Genomic DNA, 14927 nt, shown 5'->3' on the forward strand with positions numbered 1-14927 from the left:
GACAAAACTTATTATCTGTGTTGTCTTTCAAAAAGTAGAACTGAGCTAAATTTGGAATGTCACCCATATGGTGCTCAAGGTTCTAGCCAACGAAAGGCACATTTGACTCCTTGCCATGATGAATGTTGTGGACTTGTACTGACCTTTTTCAGACAAGTGAGATTGGTAACAAAAGCATATTTGTATTCATGTAATACATGAGGAAAACAAGCTATGCAGCCAGCTCTTTCGCCTGGGCTTGAACCTTTGTCGAACTACCAGTATTTGATGGGGGCCTTCAAAATACTGTGATGCAGCAGATTGAGAAAATGAATAAGAATATATGAGAACAGTTATAGAGGGTGTATCAGTATAGTGCTGACAAATGTTCAGGAGAGAATAGAGTTCACTTAGACGATGGAAAATCACACAGGAATGCATGGTCGGAAACACTTTCCTGGCGTGGTAGTGATGACACAAAAAGCAAAAATGGAAGGACAAAACATGTTTTATTATGTTTAGTACAGCAGAAACCTACAAATAAGAACAAAAACAAACCTTACGAACCTGGACCATGATGCAGGCCTCACTTCTCTGCATTGAAGATTTGATTTAAGAATGAAAGATGCATAACGCGCGGTTCCTGCATCACGATCTAGGTCATTATTTCGATCACATTCTTTGATGATGATTGTTGTCTCTTTATGTTGCTTTTGTTGTACTCTGAATAGAAAACATGTTTTTTCACCCCGCTTGTGTCCTTTCTTTCTTGACTTTTGTGTCGTCACTATCGCACCAGGAAAGTGTTTCCGACCATGCATTCCTATGTGATTTCCCATCAGCTAGGTGTACTCTATCTCTCCTGAAAGTTTGTCAATGCTGTACTGATACACCCTGTATGATGGTATTTATAGCTGTTTTTGTTTTCCCCTTCAACTTAATCAACAGATACAAGTGACACAGCTCAACTGCTTTTGTGTGTAATTTTTTTTTTTTTAATCATATTTTTTATTTGAAATGATTTCTTTGAAAGAAAGGACTAGAAATCTTTAAAAAAACCTTCTTCACTAGCTTAAAAGTACCATATTTTAAATTATTTTCAATAACCACAGATGTAGGAGCAATGACAGACTGCATAAATTATTCATAAGTGTATCCCAAAATTATGATGAATTGCCTAAGTTTCTGAGCTACCACTGCATACATCACAAAAATGTGTTAGCCAGAATTAAATATGAAAGAAATAATGGACATAGCAACCAAAATTTTAAATCCATTTGAGGAAGTTCTCTTAAATGGTGTTTTTTCCAATTGAAACTTGATGAAGGACTGCTAGAATTACTGTTACATAGTGATGGTTAAACAGAAGTAAATTTCAGCAATGATTTCTGATTTGAAAATGTTTTCTCTAAGAGCAATATCAAGAATGTGCAAATTTATTAATGAAACTTGGTTCAGTGATTTAGTGTTTCTTACAAATTTTACACCAAAGTTAAGTGATTTAAATTAAGAATTTCAAAGGACATACAAGACAATTATTGAAATGATCAACAGCATTGATGCGTAGGAAACATAACTGTTATGTTAAATAGAAGATCTTCAAGGAAACAATTTCAATCATTTTCCAAATATGGCTGATCTATCAAAACATCAGAATTATAGTTATAACACTGAAAAATACTTTCCAGAAATTGAAAAGGTGATTGAAGACTTCTGAGGTTAGATTTCATTACTCCGAAAAAGTTAAGGTGCAGTATCTGTCTTTCCCTGTTAGTAAGTATTTAAATGTTAAACATACAGCTACAGAAGATTCTGACATATTCAGTTCTACAAGAAAATCTCATTCGAAGATGAAATTATGACTTGTAAACTGATCTGTCCTTACTAGTCAGAGATCATAAGCAAGATTTTTGGAAAACTGTCAGTCAAGATAAGTATTCCCAAATCACCAAATGTAGTGAACATGTCTACTCTCATTTTGGATCTAACTACTTACATGAATCAGCCTTTTCACATTTAAATTTCATGAAGACTAAACATCAAACCTACTTACTGATTTTCAAACTGAAGATTCAATATGATTACATATATCTGGATATAAAGAAAAATTACAAATGCTCAGTTGCAGACATGTAGATGTAGATTTCCCATTAATGATAAAGTAAAATTTAATCTGTATATTTTCTGTGGCTATTTTTCAACGAATAAATATTATTTATAAAATATTATGCTGGTTAAATACCCCCTTCCCCATTGTCACTTATTAGTACATTAAGAGACAAGTTTGAATGTGTTAAATGCCAAGATTTTCGTAGACACATCACAACACACTTTAAGGGAAAATGTCAATCATATACATATGGAGTTTAGCCACTCCTGATACATAACAAACATCAATACAGAATCGCTTGGTTTTCATTTTTAAATACATTGTGGATGAAAAACAAATGATTAAATTCTTGATTAGGCAATATGGAAAAAACTACTCTGTATGTAATATATGGCATGAGAATATCTTTTTATTACTTACAATAATGCTGCAAATCTTAATAAAATTTATCATTTTGATATATTACAAGTCAAGTGTATTATAAATTATTTCAATTGGATATATTAATAAAACATAAACTATGAATTATTACAGACATTTATTTTTAAACTGCTGAATTTATTAAGTAACTAAAATTATTGATTGAAAGATAAATTTAAGCTATTGCAGAGTATCAAATGTCAGTATTCTGAGAATCAGCTATTTGCTAGGCCAAAAGAAAATTGTATTAAAGAGGCTATGCTATATGCAATGAAAACATTGCACTTGTTATATTGTATGGTTGATAAATAAAATAATATAACTTTATCTGGAACGATGGCTGGTTGTCTTGAGAGGGTTTACTTCATTTTTATTAAGGTTAGGTTAATTGATCAAGGCACAGCAACTTGAAGGCTATGGAAAGGGATGCCCTCGTGGAGGGCCTTTTAAAGTCAGAAAAATATCAACCAGTTTTCTTTAAAAAGATATCATCCAGATATCTTTTTAAAGAAAACTGGCTTGCATCCATATTACACATTGCGAAAACCACAAAAACTTCCATGCAGCCAGCCTGATTGCAAGGATTTGAAACCAGCTTGAACTACAAGTGTTCAATAACACTTCTGTATTTTAATTTAAGGTATAATTTTTCAATAATTAAGAACTGCTTCATACAATCTTCCACCACTTGGGATATTTTATAGTAACAGTATATTAGACTTTTAATCACGACTAAGCCATACAATCTAAAAAAGTTCAAGAACCATTAATAAACATTTTTATAATTAATCAGAACTTCTCCAACAGAATAACAAAGAAAGAACACAAAAAGAAATTATACTTGCCAATTTTACACACAAAATAAATGGAGGCTTTGCTTTCCTAAAATGAATAATTGGAATACGTGGCTTGGGAATGGTCTGTGAATAAAGAAAATCGCTTATATAAAAGCACATTGTTTAATATGTATACTTTTCACATTATAAAAGAAACAATGAGATTCATAATACAGTAGTGCTTTATATAACAGATACACGTTTAGATAAAAAAAAAAAAGTGCCATATATAACGAGCTCAATCTCTCATTATGAACCCACACACAATAAATGTAAAAATTCATTAAAGAATGAGCATGCCTAGCATTAGTTTATCAGTGATACATCTATTTTGTAAAGAAACAAATGAAGAATTCTACCGGCTTGACAACTGCTATTATCTTTATATATCAAGATCTAAATCATTATATTTAAACAGTGGCTCACATTTGTTTTAGGATGCTTGTGTTTTTTACCATTATTTGCAAATATCAGTTACTAAATATTTGGAAAAAGACTTTATTCTTTTTATATACATACTATTTATCAATTATTTTAAAGCCTGCTTGTTTTTAAAAAAATATTCAAAATGCAAAGTAAAAAAGAAAAAAATAATTATTCAAAAAGTGCCGAAAATGAACTTGCATAAATATTCCGCAAATTAACAGTTTTGAAAATGTGAAAAATAATGGGACATTCAATATTTCACTGGATACCTTGTAGTTAAAATTACACTTTCATGCAATTTTATAGGGATTCAACTAACTTTTTGGGTAAGCACTATATTATAATAAGAATTGTTTTCAATAGAGCTTTTGAAGAAGTACTGTGGTTCCTTATTCTCTCCTTCAATTTATCCCATACCTGTTCCACAGGATTTAAGTCTTGAGAATATGGAGAAATTCTGATAATGTTGGGGCAGTTATGTAATAAATGAGCATTTAAGATGTATGTTAAGGATCATTATTCTGATAGAACTTCAGTGCATTTTGCATTCCAAGTTCTATCGCAGATGCTTTCAGTTTTTTTATTATAAATAATTATGCATTGACACGAATCCATATTATTTTCAATAAAAATTAATTTTCTTAATTTGAAGGCAGTAAAACATTTCCAAAGCTCTACCCCTGTGTGTAACAGTAAACAATAGGTTTTCAAATTGAATTCTTAATGTGGTTTTCGCCATACATTAATTTATCTATTGAACTCAAATATATTGAATTTTGACTATTCTGCAAATATGACATTTGTTCAATATGATAAAACTTTGTCTACAATAGATTTTCCTTGTTTTCTTCTTTCTAATCACTCATGATATCCAAGAACTCTAAATGATTCTTCTAAAAACTTCAGAGTAGGCTTTTATTGTAAACTGTCCTAAATCTGATGAGCATTTTACAGTGCTTTTTAGACTTTTTAAAAATATACATGTAACAAATCTGCAATTCCTAATTCCTTGGTATTAGGATGAAATGTTGTCCAAACTTCACAGTATTTTCAACAGTTCCATGCAATTTCCATCTTTTATTAGATAACGCTTTACATCAAGGAGTTTTTGGTTATTTTAAATACTTTTACCATCTTTAAAATGTTGAATTACTAAATTCTTAATAGAAATTATCAATTTGTAACATCTTGCCATGTTCATTTCTGACAGGTAACCATTAATACATTTTGATGAACAAATAACAATTTCCAAATGCAGATGGTGATTTTTGTGATGTATTTAATTTAAAACAAAAAAATTATGACAAAAATATGTTCGAAAATATCTCAACAAAACTTTGGAGCATCCAATTATTATGTCAGTTACTCATTAATACTTTCTGAACAAATTACTTACTGCATGGATTATTTTACGGATATTTATTTTAAAAATAGAAAAAAGTTGAAGTCTATGCTTCAATGTTTAGTACAAGATCTATGCAAATAAATTTCAATATACAATTGCCCCAAAACAAATGTGAGCCATTGTATATAATTTATACACATGCATATCTAATATTTCAGTTTGTTTATACAAAGACACACACATACTGAAGTGTCCAAAAAATTTTCACAGGTAAGTCTATGAAAATTATGCAATAATTATTTATCAATGGTTGTGCATACATAAAATGTTATATATGTGTGAAAAGTCCTAGAGCTGTTTTCAACTAAAGAATGGCAAGTTCTAAGGATTTAAAAGAGTTTGAAATGAATGAGTTGAGCAGTTGCATCTCATGAAATGGATCATAGCATTCCAAAGGTAGGGTTTAAATTTTATTATTAGTATCAAAATTTTATGATGTGGGGCCTTAATAAATATTAGAGTGAGAGCTGTGAAATTATCTCTTTATGACACAGGGTTTACAATCAAAATGCTCCCAATGAATATAAAACATTCATTGAATGGGCAAAAAGCTGGGCAATTCGAATGCTGGATAACTGAAGATTAAACACAAAGAGCTTGGTGTAACTATTTATGTTCCCAGCAATTTCAACATGCAGAAGGATCTGTATGTGAAGAAAATCTCTGGAATGCACAGAAGTTCTCTGTCAGCAGGAGACTTTGGTAGCTCCATAATGATTTGACATTTGTTTGCCTGGCACTTAACAGAATCCCTAATATATCTATAAATGTCTCGGACAAATAAACTAAATTCACATCTTTACATACATCAATGAGTTATACCCATTTATGCCTTACACTCATATTAATGGATTGGGCACTACACATGATGAATTATTATTAGATGAACACTCGTCTGAGTTTGGATTCCTGCTATGGCCATCTAGATCACCATTATCAGGCACATCTAAAGATGAAAAAAAATAATCTCTAGAACACAGAATTCCTGAAGCATGATGTTCAATGCCAATAGAATATTTCTGCATACTCATGGATTCCACTTTTCTGCAGTGCTATGCAGATTCTATAAAGAACACATATTAGGCTGGTATACCAGTTTTTTTTTTTTTTTTTTTCCATTTCATAATACATATATGCAGTCAAATGGAGCTAATGGCTATTACAAACAAGCCAACCCATGGATATGAATTTGTATGCCTTTCCCATGTAGGTTTCACTCATTATGGAAGCACTAATTTGTAAAAAGGAAACTGTGCCCCCATTTCATTCTGAATTTGATTGTATAAATGTGTGAATGCTTCTATAATTATCTAATTAACTTGACTATGCCTTTAATTTGCATAAAAATTTATAGATCACTTACAAGGAAAACATTATGAATGGCTGAGCTATGATATCATGAATTCTAACTTACTTTACTTTCTTCATAGATGTATACTCCCTTCCCAAGCTTTTTTATATCAACATCGCAAAATGTCTGTACCTGTGAATTATTTACATGACCATTTTTTATTTAAAAATAAAATAAAAATTTTTGAAAATATGTAATAAAAACAGTCATCTGAAAATTTCAAATCGCAGCATAAACACTGTTAAGTTTTAAAATGTTAACAAAATGCTTACATGTTTATAATATATAAAAATTACGAGATTGAAAAGAAATTATAATCTGATCTTGATGTGGATAGTTTATATAAAACAATTACGGGATTAAAAGGAAATTACAATCCAATCATGATATGGATAATTTAATGTCTTAAACAATAGTTGTCCAGAAATTCTTCAAGATATTGAATATAAATATCAGGTATTTAAAATGAGATCTTAACACATTGACTGCCATGCACATTTTATGTGGTTTGCCCACAGCCCAGCATGAAATTTTTATCATGCAATGTATATTGTGTTTAAGTATTATCTACAGAAGATAAGGTGAGTTATATATTTGTATTTAATGCATTTTTCATGTTTGGGGTCACTGGTGACTCCCCAAGGTGCTGCAGACCATTTTGCGATTTATTAATTCTTCAAACCATTACAGTAACAATGGTATTATTTAAAAATTTATCAGTATCTATATTTACTCTAATTATGCATTTTTAGTATTGGTCACATTGCCAGTGGCCCCTTTGGTGCTGTAGCAAAGTCGAGTGCCAGCCGTGGGTGATCTCCATTGTCGGCAGTTAATCTGTTAAAAACAGCAATGCCAACCAAAGGGGGAAAAATTCCTATTACAATATTTTACCATAAATGAATGCCACATGATGAAGTCTTGTGCACTTATTTAACAAGGAAAAGACTTAATTATTGAAGAAATAGCTGTGCACTTATTTCACTGGATTGTTTGGACATAAAGGTATACAACAAATATTTCCCCCAAATGGAAATAATTTTTATTTTGCCAGGACAAGAAATGTAATTACTGAAAACACTCTATTGTTTTATTGTATTATTATATTGCAAATTTATTGTATTTCATACTTAAGGGATTTATTGCTTTCAGTATAATGATTTTCACACAAATTTCAACATGATATTTAAGGCAGGTTTATTTTTTTTTAAATAATTACTGTCTTTTGCAGAAACCAAGAATATTTCAACATGATATATATACTATAACGGATTTCTGTTGCCAGCAACTGCATTTATATCTGTAGCAAAAATACCTTTTCTTTCTAATTGATGCCATAGAACCTCGTTCATCTGGATAAATAATAGTGCAGCTATTTTGAATAAATCATAGAAATCATTTTTGCCATTTGAAAAAAATATGTGTAACTGTGTTTCAGTAATATATTTGTATAGCTTTCTGTTCAAAGTGGATTATCTTCACTTCTTTTCTTGTAATGCTTACCAACAGCTAAACAGTATTATCATTTGATTAGCAGCATATATGATAGTCAAACTCACTCAAATTTCACAGTTCATTAATTCTACATACAATATTCTGAAATAACTCTATTTCATATAATACATATATTTTGTTCCTACTAATTGCAATTATAAGGAAAATTAAAAAATAAAAAAGGTAAAGGAAATGATTGATTTTTGTATACAGGGTGTACCGTAAATGTTGCAACAAACTTCTAGGACAGATAGGGCACGTTAGGGTAGTACACAAGGATTAAGAATTGCATAGGAACCTATACGTGGAAATGTCAGGGGTAAGTGGTAGCAGAGGTAGAAGATGGGAAAAGAAGCAAAAGTGATTAATTTGAAACCTTTATCCATCAATTTTTTCATGGCCTAAATAGTGACAAACATCGCAGACATACAGATTGCTTATAAGATTGCTACTTTATTTCAAAAAGCACAACTAGCTTGACAGTCACAGCACCACTGTTTTTTTAATGAATAATTTCTTGGACATATCTTAAGACATCTCATCTTGGTTTATACAACATTATAAGTGCTATAAACACTCTACAATTTTAATTCACACATATCACATCTTTAAACAATAGATGAAAGCAGCAACACAATTAATTATGTATGTGAGATTAGAAGAGAAAAGTATGTATTCAGCAGCTAGCGTATTTATTAACTTGACTCCTTCGTTTCAGTTTTGAATGGTGATTGATCAAGAGCCCTACAGCATTGCATATGAAATAATGACAGAAGTGACATAGTACAGATTCTTTGAAGGGAATGTAGTCAAATTAAAGTTAGGAATTTAAACAACTCTTGCCAAAGTGAGTAATTTTGAATTTCATCTTGTTTTATCTAACATATTTATGTAAGATATAAAATATGAAACTCGAAATGTTCTAATAGTTGAAATTATTTATAATAATTTTACTGGACTGCATCTTCCAAATTAATCCATCCAGCTTGCTTATGTAATCCTGCAAGCTACAGCTTTTATCCAGTCATATTAAAGGACCTTTTGAATATTCTTCTAAATGTGCACATACTTTTCTTTTTTCACTTTGCTTTGCTGCTGGTAATATGCACGCATATTTTGCCATTCTGTTTTGATGTGATATGTTATATAAAATTATGGTTTGTATATCACACCCATAATGAATCAATATTGCTTCTCAAGGCATGCTTTATTATTAAAAAAAAAAAAAAAAAATTGTGTTGAATTTATTTCCATGCCCGTCTCCAAGTGTCTCCCTAAATGCATCAAGTGCATTGCAGCCATTCCTAAATCAGTTTATTACATATATATTTGTTCAAGATATTAGTTTCAACATATTTCTCCATAAAAGTTAAAGGAAGTTTATTATAACCATTTTTCAAAATACATAAAAAAAAGCATACATTTACTTAATTTATATTTTTTAATAAAATTAGTTGTTATATTTTTTTAGATACAGCTTTTGAAAATTGAAATTTTATTATACTGAATTAATTTGCAAAATAGACAGACCTTTTCTTTGTTTTCCGGTGATAAAGATCTGTAAAATTTACGCCCTTGTTTTCCTGCATTCCATATTGTAAAAGTTGCCCAATTAACTAAAACATTCTTTTCCAGCTCTTTAAGACGTACATTCCACACTGTTTCCCTGCAAAATATATAATAGATATCAGCATTTTATATCATATAATTTTAGCATTATTTTTTATCTTATTTAAAGAAATGTTGAACTGATTTCAAAAAGATATTTTACTTTGCTTTTTAATACAAGTGGTTGAAAAAAACATTTAATTTTTGGGCCATTTACAGTTAAAATGTACAAAAATAATACTTTTAGAAAAATGAATGAATTTCCCTGTTGTATTATGAATATATACAACAGGGAAAAGTCCCTGGGAAAAAGCAGACAGAAGAAATAGGTTTGAAAATGAAAGAAACTAATTTTTGAACTTATTTCATGTTTGAATTATTTCATGTTTATATTATTTTTTCTATATTTTATTCATATATTAGCACTTATACCACTATTTTTTTATTTCCAATATAATTTAAGAAGCCTAATATGTATGCTTTCAATAACCTATTAAATCCTGTTGAACATTTATATTCTTAAAAAACTTTAAGTAATGGACTTTTTAGTAAAACTCTGATGGGGGGGGGAGGAAAGGCCTGAGAATACAGCATTAAGAAAGGTAAAATTTTTCTCCAGGCTGGCAATTTAAATCTGTTTGCCCAAAATATTTTCTGAAAATTCTTCAAAAAGGAGATATATTTTATATGTTTGTTTTCAGAGATAGAAGAAGAAGATTAATGTCTATCAGATTCTTTTTTTTTTTTTTTTTTTTTTTTTTTTTTTTTTTTTTTTTTGCGATTTAGAAAATACTACAATAAAACATAATGAAATTACTGATCTTCAGTGCATGTAGGTAAGTTATGTTAATTCTATACCTGGTGTAGTTAATGAAGCAATAAGGTTTCTTTTTTTTTTTTTTTTTTTTTTTTCCTAATTCAGGAGAAGATTAAGACATTTGGGGTTTGAGGCACAAAATTTTTTCAGAAGTTTCCAGCACTGACTTTTACAATTTTTATGAAGGGGGGAGGGAAAGGACGATAATGAATTAATATGGGGATTTTGGCTCCCCCTAAAATATGGGAGCTAGGCCTAGGCAGAGTTGGTTTAAGACTTTTGAAGGTCCTAAGCACTTAAAAGAGTTTGTTACCCCTCACATACACTTTCTACTCTTCCCCCATTTGCATGTTTCTATCTATTTTATTGAAAGACTTAATTTTTCTTTTCATTTTTAGACAATTCTAGAGTTTTGAATTTAAAATTAGTGAATAAATTTAAAATTAAGGCCTATCATCTATGCAATTCTAATAATTGAAAAAAATATACCATAATAAACCGAAACTTTCATGAGGTGGATAAAATTCTTTTAAAAGACAAAATTAAAGAATAATCTTTTGAAGGTACGATATAGTATCAATCTCAAAATATTTAGAGAAATTGCATGACTATTATCTGGCTTAATTTTAAGACAATAAAAGTATGTTTGAAATATTGCTAGAATTACTATAATGTTATACAAGGATACAAAGTAAGCACACACGGTAGATGAAAGAACGACAACTTATTAACTTTTGAAGAATAATCACAGACCTTCCATCTACAGAAAAAAGCAGTATGAATATTTGTTTAATTAGTTATAGCAAAGCATTTAAGACTATCTGCCAAAAGGAGATGGATGCCTAAGGCTCAACAACTATGAAACATTATAATATGAAGCATACTAAAATGAGATATGCCTGGATAAGAATTAATTTAGACAAATATCAAATATATTTCTTGCTTTCACATGTATATCATGCTCAATTCAATTAAAGCAGAAAAGAAAATTTCATTGTTTTGGCTTATTAAACTTGTTTATTCACAAAAAAACATGTTTGTAATTAAAAACAGAAATAATTTTTAGAACATAGCAATAATAATTCCTTAATAAATTTTTTGTTTTGCAAATAAATTACACCTGATACGTAAAAGAAAATGTTATGAAAAATGAATAGCATATTATATAACCTTTCAACACTGCAAAAAACAGTTTAATAAAATATTTATACTCAGAGACTGAAAATGTAGTAGCTGCAGCATGGTATCTGTACATTAACAGGTCTTCATCAACTCTTAATAACTTTCCTCCCAATTTTAAGTGATCATAGAAAAACAAAAGGTCTTCTGGTGTACCCTAAAATGTATTTTAACATCAAGTATAATTAAAGAAAATTTTATCAAATATAGTTATTGATTTTAATGAAAGTTATTGAAACAGTCTTTCATGTTTCTCAAAAATTTTATTTCATGAAGGTTATTAGTATACTCTATTTCAGTGCATTACACGTTTTATAACTTAAGAGTTAACAAAGTTATTTATATTATAATTTGTAACTTAATAGCATATTTGAAATTACTATATTAAGATCTGATTTTGTTTGATTACAATATATAATGTTCATAAAAAAATTATTGCATCATCCAGAAATTGTGATTTTTTAATGATACATACAAACAAAACAATGCAAAAGCATAAGAAAATTCAGTGAATCACATATGCACTATTTTTATTCTGTGACCTTTTGCTATCTCCGTGGCAGTTGGGAAAAAACTTATCAAGTTTATTCGCAAAGATATAATTGAAGTGCTATTTAACAGTCGCCAGTGAAGACACTTGAGGCCATCATCATCAATATTGCCGGCATATTGCTGTTTTTACGCAACGTTTCCGGCTCATAGCATTTCGGCCTGAAGGGCGCATGACGGTAGTTGGCAATGACGATTGAAAGGAGGCATCAGTCGTGCAAAGAGGGGGTGACAGCATGACGTCACAAGTTTAGAGAAACACGCAGACGAAGCCCAGGACCAGGAGAGGCGAAGACAGGGTGAAAATCAGACTTGTTCTGTTGTTCATGATAGGTATAAACTTGATTCCATTCACACAATTCTGAAGTAATTTGAAAAGATGAAAATCTGAGAGTGGTGAATATGGGAAGTGACAACACATCTCAGCCATACTCAACAAATCTTTCTGGCATTAACCAAAATGTGGGGCCAAGCACTGTTAGACTGAAAGACTGTTAGACAATGATTGGTCAAATATGCGCCTTTTTTTTTTTTTTTTTTTTATTTCAATTTCTGTTAATAAAATTGTCATTTGTTCAATTTGAAAAACAGCAGAACTTGCTGGATGACCGCATACTATTGACATGTAAATAATACATTACATTTCTCACTATTTAACATTTTTATGTTATTCCCTCTGCCTTATTTTACGAATGATACTCAACTACAGTACAAAGTTGTTAATCCGGACTCGTCGGGACTTCGGCGATTCCGGATTATAGATCATCAGTTTAAATCTGGTAAGATGGCATGCAGAAATTATAAAATTAAAAATATGAAACCGTAATTTATGAAATAAAGAACAATTATGATCTAAAAGGTATCAAACTTTACAAAAAAAAAGATTAATATTTATTTGTTTACTTTATTAAACATTTCTTTCAATGTAAGTTGTTTAAGTTGCTTCATTTTTCATGTGATAATACATTCTCTTTAATTCTATAAACAGACATAATTGCTTGTTCAGTTACAAAGTTCCGCTGTTCAAGTCGTATAATTGCTGTGTCTACCGACTAATTTGTCAAACGAAATTTTTTCGTTTTCAATAACCTCTGTTACTTTCTTCACTATCGGAAGCGAATTATAATGATGAGGAATTTGATTTAAATCATATCAAAGATGGAGTACATCGAGATGAAATACTTCATTTAGTAAGGAATTATAAGCCAAATAAAATAAAAACATCTGCCCTGAAGATAAGGATAGTGCTGACAGATCAACTTCCAATTCATTGCGTGCCGCGGCGTTAAAGATAAACAAAGTTTACATAAACAAACGTTAAAGTTTAGATAAACAAAGGATATGGCTTTGTTTTTTTTGCAGCAATTCCACTTTTTGTTTAATGAACTTCGAAATATACTTTCGCTTTGTAGATCTTTTACATATTAATAAATATATATCAGAAATTCTATTTGACATAATCGAAAATTCAAGCTTACTTTTATAAAATTGCTCTAACAGTCTGCAAAAAATAATAAGTCGGATCTAATTCGAAGATTAAGGAACAATGCAATCTGCAACATTAACTGAAATAGATAATTTTAGCTTAGCTTATACCGTCCGTTATACATTAAACACGCACTCGTAAACATATTTTGCGCACGTGCACAAGCATATTCGCAGCCGTAAAGGTCTTACGCGCATGCGTCAACGCGACGCATGTGCAGAAGGTTTGTAGCTTTGAAGTCCGGATTATAGATCATTCCAGATTATGGGTGTCCGAATTAACAACTTTTGACTGTATTCAGCATAACTTCATTCATCATTAATAACAACAACAAAAGTCTTATTAAACTGAAAATTAAGATTTAAAATGTTTTCTTTTAATTTCCATGATTTTATTATGAATATTCTTTTCCATTCCAGCCATTCTCAAGACAACTGGTTTTCCATACCAGCACACATGCTTAAGTGTTTCCTAGTATGTGTATTTTGCTTAATGGTTAATCCAGTTCTGGGTCTAGGTAGTAGTCAGGCCCTGTGTATATTCGTGGTCTATAAAGCAATAAGAATGTTATCATATTTGATGCAGTCCTTTAAACTGCCTTAAAATTTTTTTTTTCCTTACTTGTAATTCTAACTAACTATGTAATCACTTACTAACCATGTAATGCATGTGGCCTAGTTTTTGCTTGTCTTGGCATAAAACATGTTTTTTCCTCTATGTTTGTCATATGTTATAAATGTTATACAGATATTTAGAGAAACTGTATGACTATTATTTGGACTAATTTTAAGACAATAAAAGAAAGGTTGAATAAAAGAGTAATACAATAAGTAATAAATTAAATAATACAAATTAATAATTACTATCATTCATATTATTCTTATGCTCATGTTGATAACAAAACAACTTTATAATTTACAGTAAAATTATATGGCCTATTTCACATTTGACATAAAGCTGCATTTTATGTAACACAAACATCTATCTTGTTAAAGAACAAATAGAATTTCAGTGACATGTAATTTATGATGGCAGTATCAGCACCAGTCAGTATGGTAATTAGCAATGGCTAGCCACCATATCTTTATTCACAACCATATATTTATTGATGAGAGTAAGCTTTTGCTTTCATGTACAGTTGGGGAGCATTGTTTTGTTTCTCTGCTCTGATACAGATGTTAACTGTTCTATAACATCTTTCACAACAGCCTTCCTTAAATAAGTTATAAATTGCCTCATATGCCAAAGTGAGTAAACAGCTGACTGA

The 14927-nt window shown here is 30.1% G+C and overlaps 1 protein-coding gene across 4 annotated transcripts in view; it reads right to left on the reverse strand.

Annotated features, from left to right (window-relative positions):
* Positions 1 to 14927, reverse strand: part of LOC118186069 (queuosine-tRNA galactosyltransferase-like) — a 41730-nt gene that overhangs the window by 2209 nt on the left and 24594 nt on the right. For 3 of the 4 annotated variants that reach the window (XM_035356061.2, XM_085826820.1, XM_035356066.2), the window contains 4 exons: positions 11658 to 11782; positions 9552 to 9687; positions 6591 to 6659; positions 3355 to 3429 (listed from right to left, as the gene is read on the reverse strand). In XM_035356061.2, coding sequence (XP_035211952.2) covers positions 3355 to 3429; positions 6591 to 6659; positions 9552 to 9687; positions 11658 to 11782 — 405 coding nt within the window. The remainder of the gene's footprint in view (positions 1 to 3354; positions 3430 to 6590; positions 6660 to 9551; positions 9688 to 11657; positions 11783 to 14927) is intronic. The other variant, XM_035356063.2, reaches the window with a different exon arrangement.

Source organism: Stegodyphus dumicola, chromosome 11, assembly GCF_044657685.1.
Source record: "Stegodyphus dumicola isolate Sdum_Otavi_A_Nest chromosome 11, ASM4465768v1".
NCBI lineage: Eukaryota > Metazoa > Arthropoda > Arachnida > Araneae > Eresidae > Stegodyphus > Stegodyphus dumicola.